At 39.8% G+C, this 24,029-nt stretch overlaps 2 protein-coding genes across 5 annotated transcripts; one reads left to right on the forward strand and one right to left on the reverse strand.

The window, feature by feature from the left end:
* Positions 1-451: 451 nt before the first annotated feature.
* iqce (IQ motif containing E) lies at positions 452-10,498 on the reverse strand. 4 transcript variants are annotated; one of them, XM_067498677.1, is made up of 21 exons: positions 10,036-10,485; positions 9,632-9,673; positions 9,418-9,463; positions 9,188-9,325; positions 8,316-8,417; positions 8,045-8,109; positions 7,591-7,704; positions 7,439-7,489; positions 7,282-7,352; positions 7,128-7,200; positions 6,822-6,862; positions 5,758-5,909; positions 5,043-5,098; positions 4,716-4,945; positions 4,457-4,564; positions 3,725-4,022; positions 3,520-3,606; positions 2,969-3,096; positions 2,772-2,863; positions 1,792-1,887; positions 452-1,538 (listed from the first exon to the last, which is right to left on the reverse strand). In XM_067498677.1, the coding sequence occupies exons 1-21, from the start codon at positions 10,105-10,107 to the stop codon at positions 1,414-1,416; spliced, it is 2,187 nt and encodes a 728-aa protein (XP_067354778.1). In that variant the 5' UTR covers positions 10,108-10,485; the 3' UTR covers positions 452-1,413. The 4 variants fall into 4 exon arrangements, 3 of the variants coding, with proteins under 3 accessions (XP_067354778.1, XP_067354777.1, XP_067354779.1); XM_067498676.1 differs by having other exon boundaries at positions 9,418-9,466; positions 10,036-10,484; XM_067498678.1 differs by lacking the exon at positions 9,632-9,673 and having other exon boundaries at positions 9,418-9,466.
* Positions 10,499-13,542: 3,044 nt separating this feature from the next.
* Positions 13,543-19,684, forward strand: LOC137124061 (fascin-like). Its single transcript, XM_067498679.1, has 5 exons — positions 13,543-14,633; positions 16,865-17,021; positions 17,206-17,327; positions 17,628-17,798; positions 18,493-19,684. Exons 1-5 carry the CDS (start codon positions 13,802-13,804, stop codon positions 18,696-18,698), a joined length of 1,488 nt encoding a protein of 495 aa, XP_067354780.1. The 5' UTR covers positions 13,543-13,801; the 3' UTR covers positions 18,699-19,684.
* The last annotated feature ends 4,345 nt before the right edge of the window (positions 19,685-24,029 follow it).

The following is a 24,029-nucleotide window of genomic DNA, read 5'->3' on the forward strand; positions in this document are numbered from 1 at the left end:
TGATGCTGTGTCAAAGCCTGTGGCATGTTAAAGATGCGGACAAGGTACCTTTTCCTGTCTGCATGTGATGCACGGCGTTTGGCCTTTGCTAATGTTAGAATGCACAGCATGGGGCTATCTGTCAGAGCACCTCTCCAAAGTAGGAGATGGGGCATTTCTATACTTAAAACCACATATGAAAAGTAAATGTTTAATAACAAAACAAAACCCAAAACACACAATCCGAGGGTTGACTTTGTTTTGTTATTAAACATTTACTTTTCATATGTTGTTTTATCGTATCAAGAATATTATAGAACACACAACGACTCCAAATCGACTTGGAATCTATATTATAAAAAAAATGTCCCTCCAGGCTTTTCTATTTTGTTTTGAGACAAAGTACACATTTCAAGTGAAGTACAAATACCTAAACAATTAAGCCTTAGGGTAAAGAAAGCAAAAAACCGCAAAAGCTTAAAGGAGTTTTTATTACAAAAACAGTATTTTAATTGTGTCTGAAATTAAGTTACAGCCATCATGCGGAGAAAACTTCACTAATCCATTCTTTTTGTTGACCTCCTTTAATATTGCCATTTGTCCATTTCAGCACATTCAGACATTATGGGCATTAGACATATTCCCTGCATATTTTCCACTGTACTAGTGTGTTTTTGTATTGCAGCAGACTGGTCTATTATTCACAGTTTGGCTCAATAGTGCATCAGTTGATAATCATCCCTCAGTCATTCCTCAAAATCGGCCATAATTTATTCAGTATACATGACAAATGAGTGCTCTCACATTAATGTGTTACAAGTCAGGCATTATTAAAATATTTCAAGGCTGTGAAGCATAGAGGACTTCACAATGACATGGCTCATCGGAACCACAGAAATGAATACATTTACTAATTTTACTTTAAATATCCATGCATTAGGCACTTTGGCAAAGAAAACCACATTTGGCTCAAACGATAAACCACAAGAACGAAAGTTTTAATTAAATCCTAATTAAAGAGGGTGCTCATTTAATGTTTGCACGATTGCCTTTCCTCCACTTTAAAACACTAAAATAAACACTATAAACAGATAAATGCATGATTCTGTCAAGAAATTGGCTGCATTGTTCCTATCCAATATAAGAACATGATCAAATAAGGTCTTTATGTGCCATTATTCTGTCATAAAATATCTGCTCCAGACGTCCCAGAATCTTCAAGCTCTGGGACAGAGGACAAAATAGACAAAGAGCAAATATAGTGTATGTTCCATACTACCCTGAATAGTATTGAAATATCCTAGCTACTGCTTACAGGTTCAACAAGAACCTAAAAACTAAAACATGGCCCTTATTAGAAACACACACACACACACACACAATAAAAAAAAATCTCTTTCTCTGTCACACAGACACACACACACCTCTGAAAATCTATAAGATTGGGTCTTCTCTGGTTCTCAGTGGACGCGATGGAGACACGATTATGTCATCTGAATCATCAGAATCAACCGCAGCGGCTCCTCCAGACTCAGCTGTGCAGTGGAGCTCTGTTTGGTCTGTAGGAGACATACAGGTACAATTGCGTTCACTTGTTGGGCATCATTTTAATTAATTCCATTTGAAAACACAGCCCTAAAACACAAAACACCTTAGAAATAAGACATCAATATTTCTAATATCACGAAGACTTGCTTAATATAGCATTGTTCCCTACGGCAAAAATGTTATGTTAGATGCACATCGCCAGGTATAAAATAGAGGTTAACCTTAAAATTGTACATGCTTTTAACAATGCAAAGAAATGCTGACCTATTGTGGGTCTCATCCTTGAGATATGAGTGTTAGAGACATGCCATGGATCTTCTTCATCGCCTTGTTTTGTCACATTTTCATGGAGGGTGGTACCTTGAAACAAAATAATGCATAACCAGCCATTAATGCACAATTCACACATATCCTCAAAAACATGCAGCAGATTCAACTATAGTACTTAGATATGGACCATATACATGGATTTCTATGTATGGATCTTGCGAAATCAGTGTAATACTTAAACCACATTCTTTACATTTCACACAGAAAAACATGAATCCTGTACAACACTGAATGTGACATAACATCAGTTGCAGTCATAGCACTGCACAAAAGAAAAACTTCTTTTAGTGTAATCATGTAAAATAGTGAAGTCCAAAATCTCTCAGTGAAGATCAATGCAACAATGCACGGTCAGCCTGCAAACATGCAGAAAAAACTGCTGACATTGCTGCTCTGCTCTATGCACCCATGTTCTGCCAACCTATTGATGAAGGGGAAAAGCAAGGAAGACAGCAATGAAGTCTACCAGACCAATTAGGTCAGGCAAGGTGCCAAGGCAGACATGATGCAATTCTGAAGAAGAGAGCAGGGTGATGCTGTGGTGTTGCATCCTCAACGAACCTGGTTGTATACATGATGTGTGTCCCGTCAAAGTTGCCTGCCTTTCTACTTCAAATGGCAAAGAATAGTTGCACAAAATATTGTTTTAATTTAGTTGTTTATTTACAACACTACTCTGTATAAACTGATTATTTAAAAAATCATGTCATTATATGTGAAAGCACTCTTTTCTCTCAGTACAACCTTTGCACGTGTGTGAGATTTAATTTTCCCTTAAACATTGATCCTCAAACAAAACTGTAAACAAGCTATGTGAAAGATATACAAATCAAATGTATGTTGTTGCTTTCTTCTGAGTTTTTTTCCATGCATACAATAAAGCTTTCATTACAGAAACTATGTGTGAATCTCACCTGTTCTGCTAGGTGTGTGTTTTGAGCGAGCTCTTCTTGGTGCCGGTGAAGGCAAACTATTTCCCACTGGAGAAGGCACAGAAAAGGCTGGACTAATACACACACACACACACACACACACACACACAAATACTGCATTATGTCATTTATGTTTTTATGGATGTGATACTTTAAAACTTTGTTTATAAATTACTCACCTCTCTAATGAAAGACCACAACGAGTTAGGTGTCCTCTAAAAGCAGACTGTATCATTGTCAAGGCAAACAAATCCATCTCTCCTTCTACAGAGGAAGCTGCGTCACTGTGGTTTGTTACCTCGAGAGCCTGAAAAGAGGACACGAGGAAGCAATGGATCAAAAGGGAAAAACAGCACAAGAGTGCAGTAAAGAAAAGGAAAGTTCGTGAGTGAGAGAGAGACCGACATGTCAAGAGACTGCAGATTATTGCAGTAGTAACAGAAAAAGCCTTTTAGAGCCATCTAGTGGACATTTACCTCAACGTCAGCTCAGATTTATTAGGCACAATTTACAAATAATGATGTGTAGCAGGGCCTTACATAGGAGGACAATTTCTCCTTTAGTATACATGTTGTAATGTAGCCTCTTAATAACACTTAACAGGTTGTGGCCAATAGTGTAAAAGTAGCTGTAATGCATTTAAATATGATGATACCAATTCAAAACGAGATTCCTGCTGCATAGCACATAGACCAACTGTGTGGAAGTGTTTTTGTATTGAAGTAAAAACCTTATGCTGTGTGACTTTCAGCAGGTCCTTGAGCTGTGACTCTCTCAGGAGATGGCCTCTTAATGATGACTGCAACATCACAATGTCCTGTGAAGGGGTTAGAGTTGGAAAAAGGAAATCTGGGACAGAGTGTCTGGACAGTTTTTTAAACATTTTAGCTAACACACCAATAGCCCCTTTTACGTAATTGTGTTGTGCCACTCACCCTATTTCTGTGCTCCCTCCAGTTTGTCTGTATGATCCGTGCTGCTTTCTCCCTCTTTTTATGTTGTCTGCTTTCACTCTGCTTTTCTACATCTCTATCCGATTTTTTCCATCTTTTCTGTTCCCTCTCTCTACCTCCAGAGTCCCTTTGCTCTCCCTCCTTCAGACCTGATCTGCCCTGAGTGTCCTCATGCTGCTCCACCACAGTGGCAGGGCGAGACAAGAGCTCAGCTTGTGAAGGTTTGATTTCATCTCCCTCCACAGCTTGAATCCTCAACTCCAACTGTTCCAACTCTTGTCTGACAAACACAAACACGCATAAACAATTTGTTAACAATGCAACTGGCAATCACAGTGGATGCCCCCTGACAGCTAGCAGTTAGCTAAGGCTTTATAAACCCATGACTTTGGTTTTGAGCTAAACATGCACTTTATTGTCTGAAAGGTTTTTGACAGGGCAACTACGATGTCACCCATACATACTACGTAACACCATTTCTTTATAGAGCACTTTTCAAGATAACTTTTAAACTGTAAAAGCCAACTGACAGTACTTTAAAGCCAGTATGTAAAGCAAAGTACATCTGTAAAAAACTGCTTTCCACGTTTAACCACGGTTTATAAATTAAATCAATTGCTTAAAAAAATATGAGATTAAAACATAACATTTAACATTACAACATAAAAACATACATGCACTTTTCAGAACCTCATAAATTCGGAAAAAACGTACTTATGTTGCTCTCTCTCTTTCTCCCTTTCATGCATTTGTTCAGCCTTCCATCTTTCGGTTTCTTTCTCCAGTTCTTCTCTTTCTGTCCTCAACAGTCTCACTTCATCACTGAAGAAAACACAACACAAAGTTAGTCTCATAGCTATTCTTAGTGATTTAACATTATGGGGGTAAAGACTCGCTTAAGAATAATATAGAAAATATTTTAAAACCATAAAAAGTAAGTGAACTTAGTGGTGTAATGTTGTTGCTCACTCACTCTTTACTCAGCAGTCTCTCTTGAAGCTCCACCTTCTCCTTCCTCAACTGGCTGAGGTGTCCTCTCAAATCTGAAACCTCCTCCCCATCTTCAGTCATTGTTCCCACGGAGACCACTGCCCCTGTTGCCATGGTAAACCCCTGAATCTCAGTCAGCGTGGCTTGGACCTCCTTATCCAATCTACCGCTGCTTTTCGCTGACTGGGTGTGTCTTCTGCTTTCCTCCAGCCTCTGGTTGGAAGAGAGATGTGTCATCTAAACCAATGTCCAACACAGATGACTGCATGTTTTTACTGTACACAGACAACTAGCAACTGTTCCATCTCACCTTCTCCACTTCCAACAGCCTTCGAAACAATCGCTGTTTACTCCAGTCTCTGTAACCTAAGGAACATAATCACACACTGAAAGATTTTTTAACCAGCATGTATAATAATTATATGGGGTATAAAAAAATACTTATATTTAAAGTATATACAAACAATTATTTTCATTTCATCTTTAATGAGAGCATTCCAAGAATTATCCTTTGTGCTTATTATAATGTAAACAAACATATACCATGATTTACAGTGTATTTTTTATTTTATATATATTTATTATATGGGGTTGGATTGTTAACTAAACTGTTATATAGGTTTCATGAGTTAACCATTTATTCCTTCCCAGTCCTTTCAGTTCAGACAACATAAAACACTCTAGACTAATACCGTTAGTTTTTCCTAATGAGATAAAGAACTTATGAATACCCACCAATATGAGTCAATAACTTCTAATCTTTACTTGTAACTTCCTTTGTTGAGAATATGCTTTTGTAATATTTATTTCAAATGTCATAATTAGACCCCGGCTTTTGGAACCTATTCAAGTACACACACACACACACACACACACACACGTTTTACTCCAGTACAGGGTATAAGAATGTCTGAACAGTAGGTACAAAAGTAAAACTAAAACTAAAAATTACATAAAGGAATAAAGGATAAATAAAGTAAATGAGTCTGGAAAAACTGAAACTGGCATGTCAGTGAGATTCTGACCTTTGATTCCTTCAGCAGGACTGTCAGTATCGAGTTGTTCTCTGAGCACCATGTTCTCCTTTTGAAGCTGCTTTAGGTTCTCCGATAAGCGGTCAACTGTGGAACTTAGAGCCTTCTGCTGCCTCTGAGAGCATTTACTTTCTGTTCGACTGCTGTAGGCAGAGACAGAAGACTTCATGAGTAAGATAGAGAAAGTAGGGAGCAAATCCATCTCAAATGCTGGAAGCCTATTCCTCAGCCTCAGCCAATTTGTGACGGTGGCCACACTTTACATCCAGTATCCAAGTCTTTTAGCACCAGCTTCGTCTTACCACTCTACAATCTTTCTTACAGTACTTCCTGCTTTTCTAAATACGTTTGCAGTAACAGTATAGCTTATTATTTATTTAGACATACGAAAGAGGCCTATAATAACTCTTACAGTGCATCCAGTAAGCAAATTTAATAAAAAATAAATAATGAAAACTATTCACGTGTACAAAAGTATTCACAGCCTTTGTTCAATACTTTGTTGAAGCACCTTTAGAACCAATTACAGCCCCAAGATTTTGAGTATGATGCTACAAGCATCTGTCAGATGACCTGCTTTTCCCATTCACACTGATCCAGACATGGGCCACTGTATCTGTATATAACATAATACTGTATGTTGTTACAACTTCCTGAGGCACCCAAACCCACACAGACGTGGACGAAATTGTTGATACCCTTCTACACAAAAAACGAATCAACATTTTTCTTCTAAATAACTTGAAGATGACAAGCAAAACTCAAAGACCCAAATTCGATTTTGCTTTTGATTCAAAAGAATATTTTAATACAACAGAGGCCAAAATAAACAGCACAGTGATTACTGTTCTCCAACTCTCAGAGGCTAAATGACTGATCACAAAATTGAAAAAAAAGTAATGTTAGATACAGAAAACTGTTTAGATTCGCTTAAATCACAAACTAAATCGTAATTTTTTCAAGTTATTTGAGAGAAAATTCCGGGTTTCTGCATTTTTTGTGGGGGGGTCACCAACAATATTATTCATGGTCCTGGTGTATTCAGTCATCCATACCTTTTCTCTGCAGCTTCTAGAAGCATCCTCAATCTCTGGATCTGAAAGCACAAATATGCACTTTGCAAGATATTCTTTCCCACAGAAAAGTAAATATGATGATAACAACTATGATGACTTTCACAGCAACTGAAACACAGAGTACTCAAAGAAATACATTATACCATTTAATACTATTATGCTACTATATTATAAAATATTTAATATCACCTTATTCCACTAATTTTTTTGGAGTTGTTTTACGTTTTTTTTTAACAAATCTGTATGCATTAATCAGTAATATATATTAAAAATGAAAAAAGTTACCTCTTCAAAGTAGGTTTCCACTGTGATTTTCAGCTCCTCCAGGTTAGTGCTTCTTAGCTCACTTTGCAGTTTACTAGAAAATAAAGAACAAGAACATTATGCAGCTTCACCTATGGACCAAAAGAACAGACATGTAGGTAGGTAGACAGTTTACCTCAGGGCATTTTCTTTCTCTCTACACTGCTGCTCCAACTTTAATATTCTTTGTTTTAGACCATTGACAACCTTGAAGGACAGAATTAGTTTCATAAGCCTGTTCAGGATGCATCCGTGTTATTTTCACCAACAGACTAAACCTACAATATACTCACCACACTCCCCTCTTTTTTCTTATCCACCAAACTACGCGTATACTCAGATCCCTATATGAAAAATAACAGAATCATATGGTTTTTGCAATGTCTGTTAAAATCTATAGTTTAATCTTTTTGTGATAGAGATTGGAGTAACTTAGTTATCATACTTTAGTAGGATCCAATAGTTCTTCTATCTGTTTCTCTCTTTTAGCGTTATCTTCTTCCAGGCGACGAAGTTTGGCTTTCATTTTCAGGTTGTCAGACTTCTGTGCCTGCAGAGTCTGCGAGGAGCAGCTTGATTAATTAGTCACATAACAAAGAAAGAATACAAACACTCACTTCAAGCAAATTCCAAGGTGCCAAATTTTAATAAGCTAAACACATGGCCTGTTAAATCTTCATCATCATTGCCTTTTTGAGGACTACTGGAACTGGTAGGCATTCAATGGTTTGATCAAGGTCATTTCAGCAGAACAAAGATGTCATGTTACACTGACCCTGGATGGTGGTGCTGTTGCTGTAACACCACCCGGACAAACAGTGTGATCTGTGTTCTTTTTTTTGAATAGATAACATTAATTCGTGAACGCACCATATACACATACTTTTGAAACTCTTTACCTTCTTGAGGTGAATAATCTCATCATACATGTCCTCCTTCTCTCTCGCTTCTCCAACGGTGAAGCCTGCAAAACACAGTTGCAAAATCCACATCAATTTCATCCGCACCTTGCAGTGGGAAACAACTGATGGTGTTAATATCCAATCAAAGTCTGCTACTGTCTGCCACCCTCAGCAAACTGCTCTGCTTAGCAAAACGCCCTGACCTTCAGTGGATCTTCCCTTTTCCTCGGCTAATTTCTTGTTCTGACACACCTACACATTCTCTCACCATTCGATGCAGAGTGGAAATGTTTGAGTTTCCTTGCACTCAAGGTCTGTTTAAATAGCTCAGGTGTTGTGTCATATTCAGGTCTCAGTGTCTGGGACAGATCTGGATAATAGGACAGAGAGACAAAGAGTTAACGTCAAGACATTTTACACTTTAAAATTCCATTATTGGGATTTGTGTGATTGCGATTTTTATGAGTGATTTTCAATTACACTATCTATTTTACGTATGTTTGATGACTTGGACAGTTTGATGTTGAGCTGCTGCATACAGGTGTCCTTGATAGGATAACTGAAGTTGCACTGATTTGAAATGAGACATTCTCCAACACAAATCAAATGCTGCATCTGACTCATGCTTTAACGCCTTTTGAGAACATTTTGTACTGTGTGCAATCTGTAAAGCCCCACCAATCCATTTACCTTTATGATAATAAATCAAATGAATGTTTACATCTTTGTTACCTCCTTGTATTTTTTATGCAGACTGGAGATTCTGCTCTTAACAACTTGTTTCCAGCTGCAGGTGACTGTTTTCAAGCCAAGAAAGCTGCTAAAAACAGATGTACCCTGCCAAATTGCTGACAGATTAAGTTGGCGAATAGCTGATGAATTATGGCGAGGATAAAGGAAGCTAAAGAGCCAAATATTGGCTTTAGCATTGATTTACTTCAAGCACGTTTTCTCACAGTGAAATATGAGGAAGAACAAGCAAACCCGAATATTTTTGTAACACTTGCAAAGTTATTTATGATCAGCTGAAAAAACAATCTGATTCTCTCACTCCCTCTATTTCCATCTGAGCTCCACAGCTGTTCCTCCTGAGGAGAGACTCTGTCTGTGCAACTGTAGATGTGTTTATTTGTTACCTACCATGACCGTTGCTGAGGGATGTGAGGCGAGCTGAGCCATTGTCCCCTTTGGCGTCCCACAGGGAGGCCCTCGGCAGTCTCCAGGCTGCCACTGCTGCTCTTGTGGGGTTCACGTTCAGACTGGTCAAGTATGGAGACCCTAAACATATACATATGTAAGCGATCACAGAAGTTTCAGCGTGGTTGCAGCATATGGAAATATTCCCCGAGGAGAAGCTAATCACGGCTTACGTGGAGAAGCAAGAGTCTTCCCAGAAGATCTTTTCCTGCTTGTTTTCTGCTAAAGGACAAAAATAAGGACAAAAAATAAGGTGATAATCAGGAAAAAAAAAGGTGTGTTAATAAAACAAATTCTGTAAGGCAGAACACATGAGTAAAGCAAAACAAAATGAACTACATTAAATGTTGAAATACATATTTATGATTGAACAGCTCATGTGTTTACCTTGTCAAAAATATCAGCTGAGAAAGAAAAGCTATCCTCACCCTAGGTTGGACGAAGGATTGAATGAGAGACAAACATTACACAGGAAAAACAATCCATAGGATTGAAAACGATACTGCAATTGTAGGTTCAGCTTCCCAACAGAGTACTGAGAGATTTTCAGTTAAGATTATAAAAAAATAATAATCTATCTATTTCTTGGAGTAACAACCCAAAGGGGGTGGGAACAGCTGTCATGAAATACTGTTTGTGCCATTTTGAGCTCAATGCTGGATGTTGACCGTAAAGTGGTTAAAACACAGCTTGCAGACTTAAAACAAAAAGGAAAGTGCAAATATAAAGATTCTGTGGCAAAATAACTTGTGTGTTTTGTTTTATCACCAAAAAACGAGCTTAGTACTCACCAGCTCCTCGCAGTCTTCATCTGTTTGAATATCACTCGCCTCCACTGACATCTTAGCAGATCCACTAAACATAACTATAGAGCAAACGTTACGTGAAGTTGGAAAACGTGACTTTTCCCGTGTGTCTTCAGCTCATGTTCTCGTTTTTCCAAACCAAACAGCTCCCTTCAGGTTGCCCCTCTTGCTAGTAGTGAAAAACATGGGGCAACAAAAGATACGTTAGCTTTGCTACTACTTCGAAATAATCGTCCACCAAGCTGCAAATTTCAGCCGTATGAAGTCGGCAACGGAGTAACTGACACTGTTAACCCGAGCTCCCTAAACTCTGCTAAAACGGATTTTTCTTTGCGTGCAGAGGTTGGCTGTTTCACATCAGTGTTGGAGATTTTGTCGTCTAGCAACCAGGTAGCTTTTACTGAGCCGCGTCAAGCTAAACAGGAAATCGCATGTACCAGTTGTAGTGTTTGATAGGCTTTCAAAATAAAATAGGAAGAGGGAAAAAATACATGATAAAAGATCGCTAACTTGTATCAAATTCTTTCCAGCAAAACGAACACCGTTTCTGCCAGTTTTTCCTTTTTAATATTTCTATTTTATATTGTTGTAAATGTCCATAGCATGTAAATGATATTTCAACGCGACTTATTTTGAAAATCCAAGAAATCTGTACATTTGCAGCTAAATTTTACTTTACTAATCTAAACTGAATCAGCCAAGTGGTAATTGTATTTATTTTTTAACCTCTCCTTGATTCTGACTCATCTCATAGCGTTGTGGTGAGAGTTGCTAGAAGAACTGTTAACTAGGATGAGATGAGGAAACAAGGTAGTGAGAAAGTTCTTGACACTTGTGTTTCCTGTGCAGTGCATTGACCACAGCAGGTCAAAACGGGCCAAAGGTGGTAATAGTACACCAAATCAATATTCAAGTCAATGTGCAAGTACTTGTCTAAAAACATAGACTATTCCACCACAGGAACAAGTACCACTTCAGAGTTATTTACTGAACTTTGGGTATTGTCTTTACTCTGCACTGCAAGGTTGCCGATGCCTCTCATCCTATGCCCCAACTTGTTGGCAGAAAGTACGAATACACTTTTGAACAGGAAGTTTTAAAAAAAAGACAGGCCTCTACACGTCTCTACCAGAAGTGATGTCACCATCACCACCGCCTGGACAGAACACCATGGCCTCTTGTTAGTGTATCATGTTCTCAAACACAGTGACACATGACTTTATTACATTTCTTTAACAGAATTAAGTTGCTAGTTTTTGTCTGAATACGGAAGCCTATCAGAAATGTGAGTGAGCAAACAATACTACACTCAGCACTTGTTTCAGTTGTCACTGCAAAATCAACACCCAGCACTGTGGAAGGTCTTCTGTGTGGGGAGAGTCTTATTGTGAATTTCTTTCTTGGTTTTCTGTGACTAAGTTACATTTGAAAAATTAAACCCACGGGCATTCAGCAATATCCTCAATCCACAGCAGAGAGTAAATTGGTCTTCTTTTAATGTCATTGCCTGTGTGCATCAGTGTAAGGTAAAATGTTGCACAACAGAGATTGTACATTGTGTCTCTGCCACCTAGTGAAAGTCAAAGTGTATCGGATTTTATCTGCAGGTCGGAAAACCTGGAAGCAAATCCAGCAGGTTTTACTTATTATGGATCTGCAAATATACTGATTACAGCTTGTTAAAGTTGATAGTTGTGTGTGTGTGTGTGATTGTGTCTGTGCTTTTTTTGTGAAAGTTTGTGCAAACTACTTAAATGTCACATGAATAAACTAAACCAAGATTTAAAAAAAAATAAAAAATATTCAAAGATGAAACTGTGAAATAATCAAATAACTTGTGCTCTCTGTTGTTTTTGGTTTCATGCATCTAAATATTTAATGCCTAAGCAGACAGGATGGGGAGAGTAAGAGGGGAGGGGCCACATTGTCCTGCTGAAGGCAGCTGTTTCAGATGTTGTTTACTCCGTGACTCTATTCACATTTTATTTAATGTTGCTGCATTTAATCTTGCTGAAAATTGACAAAAATGTTAAAATCTATCAACATAAAATAAACTACACTGTCTGTGGCATCAGATTACGTTTGTTAGATGCACAATTTAAACTATATAGGAACTGACTCTAATTTATGATGCATGATTTGTTTTTATGAAACTAATACAGTTTAAAATAAGTATCATGACAGCAGTCGTCAGTCATGTGTGAGCTGATGAAGTGGCTCCATCTTGTGTTAAACAGTTGCTACTGCAGAAACGCAGACACCATACGTGTGAACGCGAGTGTGAATCGTGGTCTGTGTGTGTATATGTCTCTGTGTTGGCCCTGAGATAGGCTGGTAACTTATCCATGATGTACCCCGCCTGTCACCCAATGACATGGCTGGGAGAGGCTGCAGCCCTCTGCGACCCTAAACAGAATAAGCGGGTATAGATAAGGAATAATGGTAGGCAGTAACTTTACTGCCAAAGTGCGGGGTGGGGGGGGGGGGGATTTGGCCATCAATAATTAATTGGTTATTGTTAATGTCTTGTTTAAGGGTATTTCATTTTGAATGTAACATTAAAAAAAAAAGTGCTTTACAAATGGGGCTACTTAAAGTGGAATTAGTAATTATAATCATGGGGAGAACACAGTAAGAAATGCAATGACATCTGATATTGCTGATGGCTCATGGAAGATACGGAACTGTCAAAAATTTCGGACAGTCCTAATCTGCGGACGCACATGTTGTGCAGCTGCAAACTCGATGGACCTTTAGTACATTATTGAACCAGTTGGGAGGAGATCATTTGTTTTCTTTTGGCTTTTCAGGTAAAGGCAGACTGGTGAAAACAAATTATAGGAAGTGACATATTTACAATAAGTTTTCATATTTTGTGGGTAAACGTCCACCGGTCCCCTGTGGCAAATATGCACATGCCAGAGTCCAGGAGAGTAGGATGGAAGGGCCAGGCCAGACCAGCAGAGGGAAATGGGCGAACTCACAAGGAAGAGAATAAGCTCAGGAAACAGCTGGACATGATAACGGAAAACACACACGTATGTTCCACTTCACAAGTTTTCATTACCTGCACTGCTGCAGTTCTCAGTCCATAAAAGAACATTTTCAGTGCTTAATGTTGTTCTATCACACACTGTAAGCTTTGCACTGCCTGCCGCAGCATGGCCTTAAGTAGTTTGATGTATTTCTGTCTTTCATGTGTCTGAAAGTTACTTTTCTAATAAACCATTAATGTTTCCCACATCCAACCCAGCACCCACACACACACACTCACTCACACGCACAGTTGAAGACAAGTAGTGCCCTGTCAGTTGGTACATGGCTTAATCCATTTGGAAGTGACACTGAGCAGAGAGTTAGAGGGAGGGGAAATGGGGGAAATATACATGTGAAGGAAATCAGTGATTGTTTGATACTGAATGGGCAGTGCTGTGTGTGTAGGTATGTGTGGCTGCAGGGGGCAGGGTGCTTTGCAAAATCTAGGTTCTCCCTTCAGCTCTGCTGCTTGTATCTGGGGCGTGTACCACCTTAGAAATCTCATAGTCCTGCTACTCCTAGAGACAGTCGAGGTTTGCAGTCTGGGGACACTCATCATCAGTCAGCACAGATCTGCTCTCACTCTCCCTCTCTCTCTGTCCCTCCCTCAGACACCCCCACATTTACTCTCTTTTTCGCTTTGTCCCTCTTTCTGTCTCTCTCTCAGCAAGCACCGCATCTATTTTCTTTTTCTCTCTTGACACTGAGAACTGAGATGTCTGCAAACGGCGCCGACGGGGACTTGCTCCAGATCCCTTTGGGGCTCATCAACAGCAACGGGAAGTATCTGACCGCGGAGGCTTTCGGCTTCAAAATTAACGCCTCGGCCAGCAGCTTGAAGAAGAAGCAGACATGGACGCTGGAGCAGACCGGGGAGGACGGCAGCGCGGTCTTCCTCCTCTCCCACCTGGGCCGCTACCTCGCCACGGACAAAGACGGCAACGTTACCGCGGACAGTGAGACGCGCGGCCGCGACTGCCGCTTCGTCATCACGGCGCATGAGGATGGGCAGTGGTCGCTGCAGTCCGAGCCCCACGGTCGGTTTCTCGGCGGTACCGAGGACCGGATCACCTGCTTTGCGCAGACCGCCTCGCCGGCAGAGAGATGGAGCGTGCACCTGGCTGTGCATCCCCAGGTCAACCTGTACAGCTTTGCGCGCAAACGCTTCGCCCACTTGAGCAGGCAGGGCGGGCGGCAGGAGGTGTCAATTGACCGGGATGTCCCATGGGGTGTGGACTCCCTTGTGACACTGGTCTACCGGGACCAGCGCTACCACCTCGAGACGTGTGACAACCGCTTCCTTCGCAACGATGGCAGGCTGTCCATCCAAACGGACAAGGACACCGGCTACATGCTGGAGTTCCGCTCCGGAAAAGTGGCATTTCGCGACTGCAACGGCCGCTACCTTGCGCCAGTGGGCCCCTCCGGCACAATGAAGTCTGGAAAGAGCACCCGGGTCGGGAAGGATGAACTGTTTGGCCTGGAGCGCAGCCACGCGCAGGTCGTGCTGACTGCGGGCAACGAGAGGAACGTCTCCACGAGGCAAGGTGAGGCGGTGCGGCTCCAGAGCCAGAGAGAGAAAAAATCTCTTTCACCATACTGATGAAGTCACTGCATAACTGGGCACACAACACACGCAGCTGTTGCATGATTGTGGTGTGTGTGTGTGTGTGTGTGTGTGTGTGTGTGTGTGTGTTGGCGCCCCAGTGTTATTTCATTTCCCTTACACCATATGTTATTCATCATCATGTTGGCCCTTTCTCACCCGGCTCTCCCTCATTGTCAGGGGCTGCGCTGGAGGGGGTTGGGGGTTGGAACTCGAGCCTCCCCAGGTTCCAGAGTTAGGTGTTATAGGTACCTTCTGAAGACCTCACTTCTGAAGAAAAAAATAACATTTATAAATAAATTAAAATTACATTACATTTGCCTATTTGTATTTGTAGAATGTAGACGCAGTTGCATTATCCCTGCAAGGGATTTGTCATTATTATTTATAAATCCTTGGAACAGTGTATTTGACATTTCGTAAGCTAAACAAACACTTTTTAATTTAAATAAATTCAAAACCTTTTTAATATTTTTTTATAAACAAGTCCCTTATTTTTATAATGTACCCCAGTCTGGCCACACTATTAAAATATTTGTAGATCCACCCCTGCTCATTTTGGACAGTAGCTTAACATTTTTCTGCAGTAATTCTCCCCCTGCATCGTGGCTGCTGGCTCAGGGTCCACTTCCGTCTACAGTTATCCCTCATTCTTTACCTCAGAATAGACAGAAAACAGAGAGGAGTGTGTTAACGAGACAAAAGGGAAAACATGGAGGAGAAGCAGAGAAAACAGAACAAGGGAGGTGTGACTCAGACACTTCTGCTGAATGTGAATCTTTATGCCACGTGTAACCTCTTTGTCTTATCGCCATCCAGTCTCTGTGCTTCCACACAAAAGGAACTGATATTAATGCATGTGTGTGTATTCCAGGGTAGATGAAAACATATAATCTGTGTTTGAATGAGATGAGTGTATTGACTTGCGGCCTGGTCTTTTAATTAGGTTATGGCCATAATAGCAGAGCGGTGACACATAAATTATAGAGGTAAAAAAACATGCCGAACATTTCACAGTTCATTCTCTCTTTTCAAAAGGACCAGCTCTACTTTAGCCTCTCCAGTCTAATAAATCTAAATGGGACAGTAGCCTCAATCTGGGCATTTACAGTTATTTATTTATTTTTATTAACCAGGACTTGAATAGTGAAAAATTGTGAGTCCTTTATTGAGCAGCAAAATCTTGTTTGTGCTATGCTGGTGAAGTGTGCAGCTGTGCAGCTATTGCACCTATGGCCAAGGTGAGCTCCTTGGCCCACCGGCAGGTTTGAGGGGTAAGAGTAATGGTTAGTGATCAGTAAGAAATAATGTTAAGCAAAGTATAAGAAATAAAAATAGAGCTTTTATATTGCAAGGAAGCAAATTGATTGTGCAGGCTTGAAAATTGTTTCTTTATGTGCTATGGCTCTGTGCACATCTGTCCCAAGTAAGTTGTGGTACATTGAGATAAACTCCCGTGATGCTAACAGGGTTAGCTCAGCAGTTCCGTGTGTTTTACCATTAGAAAAGTTTAGGCAATTAATGTAACTTTACAGATCTTGGTGCCGACAGACTCACAGAGGACACAAACTCTGAGACAGCTAAGATTTATAAACACATTTTTGCTGAAAAGGTTCTCGGCGGCATCTGACACGTCCGTTCATGATTCGGCGACACTTTATTAGTAAAATCCTAATGTGTAGCACACTACTCCTCCCTGAGGTTGCAAACCATTATCAAAACACAAGGCGGGTCCTTTTGTGAAGCAGGTGCAGTACACACAGATTTTTGAATTGTAAGTCCTCCAGATGTTTCATTAAAGCCACACAAACACAGTACAATCCTTAAATAATGCATAATTTGACCTTCTTATGTCAGGAAACACTGCTTGTGTTTCAACACTGAACAGTTATATCCCTGTGTTGCTTTATCTGTTATTTTGTCTTCATGTCCTTCCCAGTTAAGATTCTCTGTTCTATGTTGCAATCAATTAAAGAGGATCATCACCATTTCCATTGCTGCTTTCCCACTCAGGCCTGAAACACCCCTAGTGTGGGTAAAACAGTAAAACAATTCAGTGTGAGCCTGCTCTTTTTCAGAGTCTATCTGGGGAACTTTCTGAGTTACAGAATTGGAGACTTTCAGACAAGGAGAAACCAGTGAAAACTAACAACAGCCTGTCCTAATTTCTAGGGATGGACCTCTCAGCTAATCAGGACGAGGAAGGGGACCAGGAAGTCTTCCAGCTGGAGATGAGCCGTGAAGACAGGAAATGTGCCTTCAGAACAGCTGCTGGAAAATACTGGACCCTGACGGAAAATGGGGGACTGCAGTGTACAGCGTTCACCAAGTACCCGCACTCACAGTGCACCTTCACCTCACACACTAGAACCAATTCTTTACTTTCCACTTTAAATATTGAGTATTATTTTGTGGGTGTGTGTGTATATATATATATATATATATATACACACACACATACATACACACATACTGTATATATATTCACAAATTGATATATATATATCTCAAAGGTCTGCCAATAGCTACTTTGAACTGGAGTGGCGTGACGGTGGTGTATGTGTTCGTGCAGCCAATGGCAAATATGTGACTGCCAAGAAAAATGGACAGCTGACTGCTGCTGTTGACAACGCAGGTCAGTCACATGTGATATTTCTGAACTGACTTTTTTTCTGACAAAGTTATTACTTACCAATTTCACATTGATGATTCTGGTGTCAAGTGAAGTAAGTACTTTGTCTTTAGTAGGATTTCTCAGTTTTCCATCTAATGGCAGGGATAATAACAGAGCCAGTTTTCCCAAAGCATGTAAAGTTTTAGATGTTCTTAGTACTCTTGGATGTGCATGGAAAACTATTTTCTTAGTATCAGGTCTGCCTTTAAGGAGCAAGGCCTATATCTATTTGACAAAAATCTAACCAACCTGTCACTATAGGGGAGGCCGAACAGTTTCTGATGAAGCTGATCAACCGTCCAATCATCGTCCTTCGTGGGGAGCACGGTTTCATTGGGGCTCGTAAAGCTGGAACGGCAACTCTGGACTCCAACCGAGCATCCTACGATGTTTTCCAGCTGGAGTTCCACAATGGAGCATACTCCCTTAAAGGTTGGCAAAAGGAAGTATTTACATAAGTGATGTTTTTTTTTTTTACTAAAAAAAAAAAGAAATAGTCAGCGACAGTCTGGCCAAGTCGGCAGAGACAGTCGTTGAGAGTGTGTGTGTGCTGTCTAAAGAAATGCCAACTGTAACCCCAACCCAATGCCACCTTACCTGAACGTAGCGCTGTTTTATAGTTATTTTATCCTCAGTTCTCCCTGTAGACGCTGTAGTCCTCGCTGTTATCCCTTTAAGATCCGTGACACTTTTACCCAAAACATTTTAAGTTAAAAAGTCAAAGTTCCAGATTGCCCCCGTACTTGTTTTGGTACAAGAACAGGTGAGAATTCCCATTCACGCGGGATCTGAAGTGAGGAACGTGCACTTGACGGTCAACGGAAACCTTGTTAAATACAAAGAACTGAATCAGATTCAAAGATCCTGTAGATTTGACTATGACTGAAAACAGTACACTTGTGTATTTAGTGATGCTCATTTTAGTGCTTCCCAGAGCTATGGCTAACTTATCCCCAATATTTAAAACATCTAATGGTAATAACCGTCAGTCAATTGAATACTTCCATAACAACCAAAACACTCACTTAACTTCCAAACTGTTAATAAGTTAATTTGGTCCAGAAACATATGAAGCCTCGGATACTGTTTGTGACATAGGCTTCACCAAAGTGTGTTGTTTGTCCAGACTCGCAGGGGAAGTATTGGTGTGTTGGAGATGACACCGCGGTGGTGTGCGGCAGCTCCACGCCTGTGCCGTTCTTGTTTGAGTTCTGTGACCTCAACAAGATGGCCATTCGCGCTTTGGGAGGAAAGTACCTTAAAGGAGACCATGCTGGAGGGCTAAAAGCCAGTGCCGACTCCCTGGAAATGGCCACCCTGTGGGAATACTGAGGCGGCAGAGCCAGACTTCACTCTTATCTGACACAATGCTTCAAACTATTGATAGATACTGTGGTAGCTATTTTCTTTTGTTTTGTTTTTTTGCGTATGTGTGACTGTGAGTAGTTGTCTGAATGGATGTGGTGGAATCTACAAACATGTCGAATGCTATAAATCGTAACTTGAAATATTTAATCAAACGTTTACTACTCCTCTACTGTCCTGATTTGATCTCCTATTCATTTTAAACTATAAAGCATAACGCACTTAAACTAAAGGGATGTAACTGATTTACACTTTTCGCTGTAAATAATGCTTTCATATCTGAGTGCTTCTAATACATAGTAGCCATGGAAACTTTCGATGCAAAAGTGTGTCGAGGCTGTGAAGAAAGAAATGCATTGGCCAGTTTTCCTTTCTCAGTCTTCAGAGTGCAGGGTGACCAAATCTGATACGTCGGAGGTGTCTCTTTACGACTCGATCCTCTTGAGTATTTCTGGTTCATCAGATGAGCCTAGGGTTATATAGAAGGTACCCGTTGAATAGAACACAAAGAAGTTTCGAAATTCATCCCTTCACTGAAGGACACTTCTTAGTAGAATCCTATTTGTTTAGAAAAAAATGAAAGAGGTGATGGATAGTTACTGTACAGTACACACTAAAATACACATGAACACATAGGCACTAATAGATGAGTACAATAGATCCAACTGTGAAAAAAGTCATTGACTCAAAATCTGCACAATAACGTAGAGTCTGACTGCAAGACGTTAAAAGCACATGTCAGTTGTGATAATTGTCTGCCTTAGATTGGGTGCTGCTGCTGCTGCTGCTGGTGTTTTTACAGAATGCTATAAGTCAGTCATTTCTCTGGCTGTTATAGTGACTGTGCCTTCCATAGAGCATTTCATTCATCATTCATTTCTTTTTTGTGTTTTTACTTTTGACCTGAACTGGATAAAAAAAATAAATAAATAAAAGTGTCATCTTTAACAGTGGATTTTGGTCCTTAGTTTCTTTTCTTGCATTAAAAGAATCTATTACTTCTGTGCTTACTGTTGCAGTTTTATATCTCCAGGTTTGATTATTAATGGATATTTCACAGATCTTACCATCAGCAATTTGTATTTGATCTAGTTTCTACTCAATAAGACACCAATTCTTTGCCCGGGAATTGAAAGTAGCTAGGTTCTGTAACTGTCTTCCCAAAATCTCAGGTTAATCTAAAGAAATGCAGCGCTCACGCTACTACACAATCCACCAGGAATACAGTATGTGCTTGCATACATGTGATGGGCCAGTGCAGCACATTGTTGAATGATGCCATTTGCCAAACCAGATTCCAATGTGTCCCCCACCCCCCACTCACACACACACATACAGTCTAACATTAAATACTGGAGAATTCAGTTGGTGGCCAAAATAACTGTACAACAATTATTGTTTAATGGTTACATCAAGTGACATATATTGTTACATTTTTGGTAGGCAGTGATGAGTATTGTGTCTATGCAGCCTGTTTAACAGTAGCTTATATCTGCTTTTTGAAAACTATCCATTATACACAAACAAGCTACACTATTGCAGAGTCCCAAATCTCTTTCATTTCACCTTGAACACAGAATGGATAGGGTTGTGCCTTGGCTTTATTTCAGTTCCTTGCCCCTGTTACTAAAACAGAAATCTTGTTCTGATAAGAAAATCCATTGTCATGCTTTTCGCAAATGCTGCTGTGTGTGGGAGAAGGAGAAGAAAGAGTCTGAATCAGGCCCCGCTGGGATTCCTCTGAGCCAGAACTGTACAAGAGAGAAGAAGGCGAGGGAGGTAACCTGCTCCATTTTCTGTGTCCTTCTGCAGAGGAAACTTAACTCTCGTCCTTCCTGTCATATTAATGTGTGCCAAATTTCTTGTGTTCAGATACAGACACGTCCCGAAACAGACCAACAAACCTACATTCTCAACTGCAGGATCTCTGCATGTTACCATGGTAACAGATAATGGCAGGGGTGAGATTTGAGGAGGACGAATGTTTGAATATGTAACAGACCCACAGATCAATAATCATAATGAACCTTGTAATACTCAAACAGTCACATACCAAATGACCCAGTTTCTAAAGCCTGCAATAGAAACCCCTTAAAAATAAGCACAGACATGTGATAGTCCCTAAATTAATTGGAGCATCCCATATGCTCACACTAATACAATTATACCCCAACTCCCATTTATTTTCAATCTCTGTTTGTGTGCAGAAAAAAACACCCAAAAGTGTTTTGCCAAATGTGCGAGCCATTAAAAGCAAAAAAAAAACAAAAAAAAAAAAACTAACATGCTATTTGAGAGGAAGAATAAGCAGAGGGGATATAAAGCAAAGAATTATGAAGAAGATTATGAGCACGAAGAAGATGATGTGCAGCATCAACATTAACCATGTGAAGTGGGATGCATGTGAGATAAATGCATAATAGAGGAGAGACATGAGTCAGCAAAAGTAATTTCTCCTGCAGGACTTATGCAGAGGAAGAAGCTTAACTACTATCAAACTGTTTGAATTGTTGGCCTGTAAAAACTATGTATGAATCTTTTGAGAGTTTCAGATAAACAGAAGTATAAAAGAATCCCTCATGAGTGTAGGAAACATTGTGGATATTCTGATCTAAAAACAGAGCAACAAATGTTAACAATTGCAATCAATCCCACTGTACTAAAGGCAAATCACCCAAAAGCCACAAATGTCAACATTTTCGTGGGCCTAAAATTATTCTTTACCTCTTCTTATTTTTTATGGCTTTGATCTATGATGTACTGAATACAGAGCCATATTACAGAAAGTTCTTAACTTGCAGATTGTATCCTAAATATTTAGTAACCATGGTAACTAGAGTTCTTCTTTTCCTTTGGGCTGTTCCCTTTCAGGTGTCGCCACCGTGAATCATGTGCCTCCATCTAACTCTGTCCTCTGTATCCTCTTATCTCACACCAACTAACTTCATGTCCTCTCTCACTACATCCATAAATCTCCTCTTTGCTCTTCCTCTAGACCTCCTGCCTGGCAGCTCCAACCTCAGCATCCTTTTACAGATATATTCACAGTTTCTCCTCTGAACATGTCCAAACCACCTCAATCTGGCCTCTCTGACTTTATCTCCAACACAACTAACATGAGCTGTCCCTCTGATGTCCTCATTCCAGATCTTTTCCATCCTCATCACTCCCAAAGAGAACCTCAACATCTTAAGCTCAGCTACCTCCAGCTCGGCCTCCTGTCTTTTCTTCAGAGCCACTGTCTCTAAGCAGAACAACATCGCTGGTCTTGCTGATGTGTGTGTGTGTACGGTTTGTGTGGCTTATTATTCTGTGATAGTGACCATATGAGATAAACAAAGTGTTCTAATCTAATTTAATCTCATCTAATCATGGTAGTAAAACAGGACATCAATCCATTGCTGACTGATGATTTGCTATTGACCCCAGTGTTTTCCAAATGTCTTTTGTGTAGCTTTCATTAACTGTATTTTCAGGGATTTCTTGTTGTGTTGACAGATTAAATGCTACTGTAACATATTTCTAACTCGTTATTTTCCAGTGTATAAATAAACGACTTGTCTTATTAACCCGATTGCCATGTGTTGTTTCCATGTGTACATTGCTGCCATCTAGTGGAGATAATGTGAAATTGATTTGAATTAATAAAAGGAGAAAGTAGTTGCAGCATTTAGTGATATTTTTGGTAAAAGTGTGCATTTAACTTGATAAAACATTAATTGGTGAATGTCATTTTTCTGTTTAATTTAAAGTTTCAACAATGTTTTTTTCCCAGTTTTGTGTGGAAGAACTTGACTGAGTTGCCCAGAACCCTGACCCCCCCCTTCAATCCATCTTTTGGATGAACTGGATGTTTTATCACCAAACAGTGGCTGACATGTTTATTGCTTTTCTATTGAAACCCTTTATAGGTTTATAGCTGCATGACTAATCCTGGCTTTGACTAAACTGTGTAGTTTGCTCGTGTTGAGAAATCACCTACTGATGCGCATTGCAAACATAAAAAAGCCAATATTAAGCAATATTTCCCACATGGTAGGTCTTACCCAAAACACCAAATGTTCTTAATAATGCCTAAAGGTTGCAGACAGGTGTTGCAAACAGTGGCTCAGGTGAGTTTGTCATCAGGTTTGTTCTTTTTTTGTTTAATTTCTTCCTGCTGTATTTGCTCTATTATATCAAACAGAACAAAACTGACCTTCTTCAAGGGTAGAGATAACACACAGAACTAAATTCACAAACCAAAATGCATGAACACACTGACAAATTATCACAGCCTCTGTTTACCCGCTGATAGCAACGTTCCACCCAGACAGTGTGAGTCAGCAGGAGACGGTTTGTTCTGCATCTTGTGACAAGTGACACACGGGAGGTAAAACAATTAGGTTGTCTAAAAATCTGCTCTTGCTACCCATGTGTTGTGTTATCAATCTGTTAGACTTTAGCACTAAGAGCTTCTGCAGAACTGTACATATGGGTGTGGTCCAGTCAATCATAAGGTGATCATTAGGATGCTGAAATTATCCAGAGCAATAAATCTGCTCATGAATGCTTTAGATCTTCTGCCAAAACTAAAACTACACCACATCCAAATGTAATTCCCGTGTTCTTAAATAACAAGTAGTGATATTCAAAAAGACATAAAGATGAGTTTGTTGGTGGATTAAAGAGAATCCTTCCATGACTCATACCTGGAGCAAATTGTACTGCACATACTGTATCTGTATCTTGGTTGTGTGTGCGCGCGTGGAGCATCATCGCTTCCTACTGAGTTCCTAGGAACATGATAACAAAACCATGATGGGAAAATGGACCAAGAGCAAAATCAATAAGTGAAATTAACCCAAAAAAGGAAAATGAAGACATAGCTAGTGTGAATGGCATTTTTTATTGGGGGGGTTACCTAAATGATTCCAGTGGAGGTGGACTCAAGTTTTAAGGCAAATAATGTACTTTTTAATATTGTCAGATGTGGTTGCTTTTGTTAAATATTTTAAAGAATATGGGAATTTGGTTACTGCTCTATTGTTTATTATTGTGGAAACTAATGTATGAGTCTTATTTATAAGCACATACACGGTGGTTCAACTGTTTACTGTGTTCCAATCATGTTTCACCAGCTCTGTTATGAAACTTAAACTATATTTAGCTCATCTTCTGCCATCTTCTAAGAACTATTTGACTGTCACATGAGTGTAATATGGGCCTTTATATCTCTGTTCAGTTGTAATTTTAATTAATTGACAAATATGCTCATGGTGTGGAAATATGACTGTTTGCTTTTTCATATGATTTCCA

This window comes from Channa argus, chromosome 3 (genome assembly GCF_033026475.1).
Source record: "Channa argus isolate prfri chromosome 3, Channa argus male v1.0, whole genome shotgun sequence".
Classification (NCBI taxonomy): domain Eukaryota; kingdom Metazoa; phylum Chordata; class Actinopteri; order Anabantiformes; family Channidae; genus Channa; species Channa argus.

Bases quoted from the DNA above. Each gene is read 5' to 3' on its own strand.
- iqce (XM_067498676.1), bottom strand. From the start codon at position 10,107: ATGTTTAGTGGATCTGCTAAGATGTCAGTGGAGGCGAGTGATATTCAA. The intron at 5,099-5,757 runs GTCAGAATCTCA...TATGTTCCTTAG, and splicing joins TCCTGCTGAAGGAATCAAAG to GTTACAGAGACTGGAGTAAA. The intron at 3,607-3,724 runs GTGAGTGGCACA...ACCCCTTCACAG, and splicing joins GGAGGGAGCACAGAAATAGG to GACATTGTGATGTTGCAGTC.
- LOC137124061 (XM_067498679.1), top strand. From the start codon at position 13,802: ATGTCTGCAAACGGCGCCGACGGGGACTTGCTCCAGATCCCTTTGGGG. The intron at 14,634-16,864 runs GTGAGGCGGTGC...CCTAATTTCTAG, and splicing joins GAACGTCTCCACGAGGCAAG to GGATGGACCTCTCAGCTAAT. The intron at 17,328-17,627 runs GTCAGTCACATG...CTGTCACTATAG, and splicing joins TGCTGCTGTTGACAACGCAG to GGGAGGCCGAACAGTTTCTG.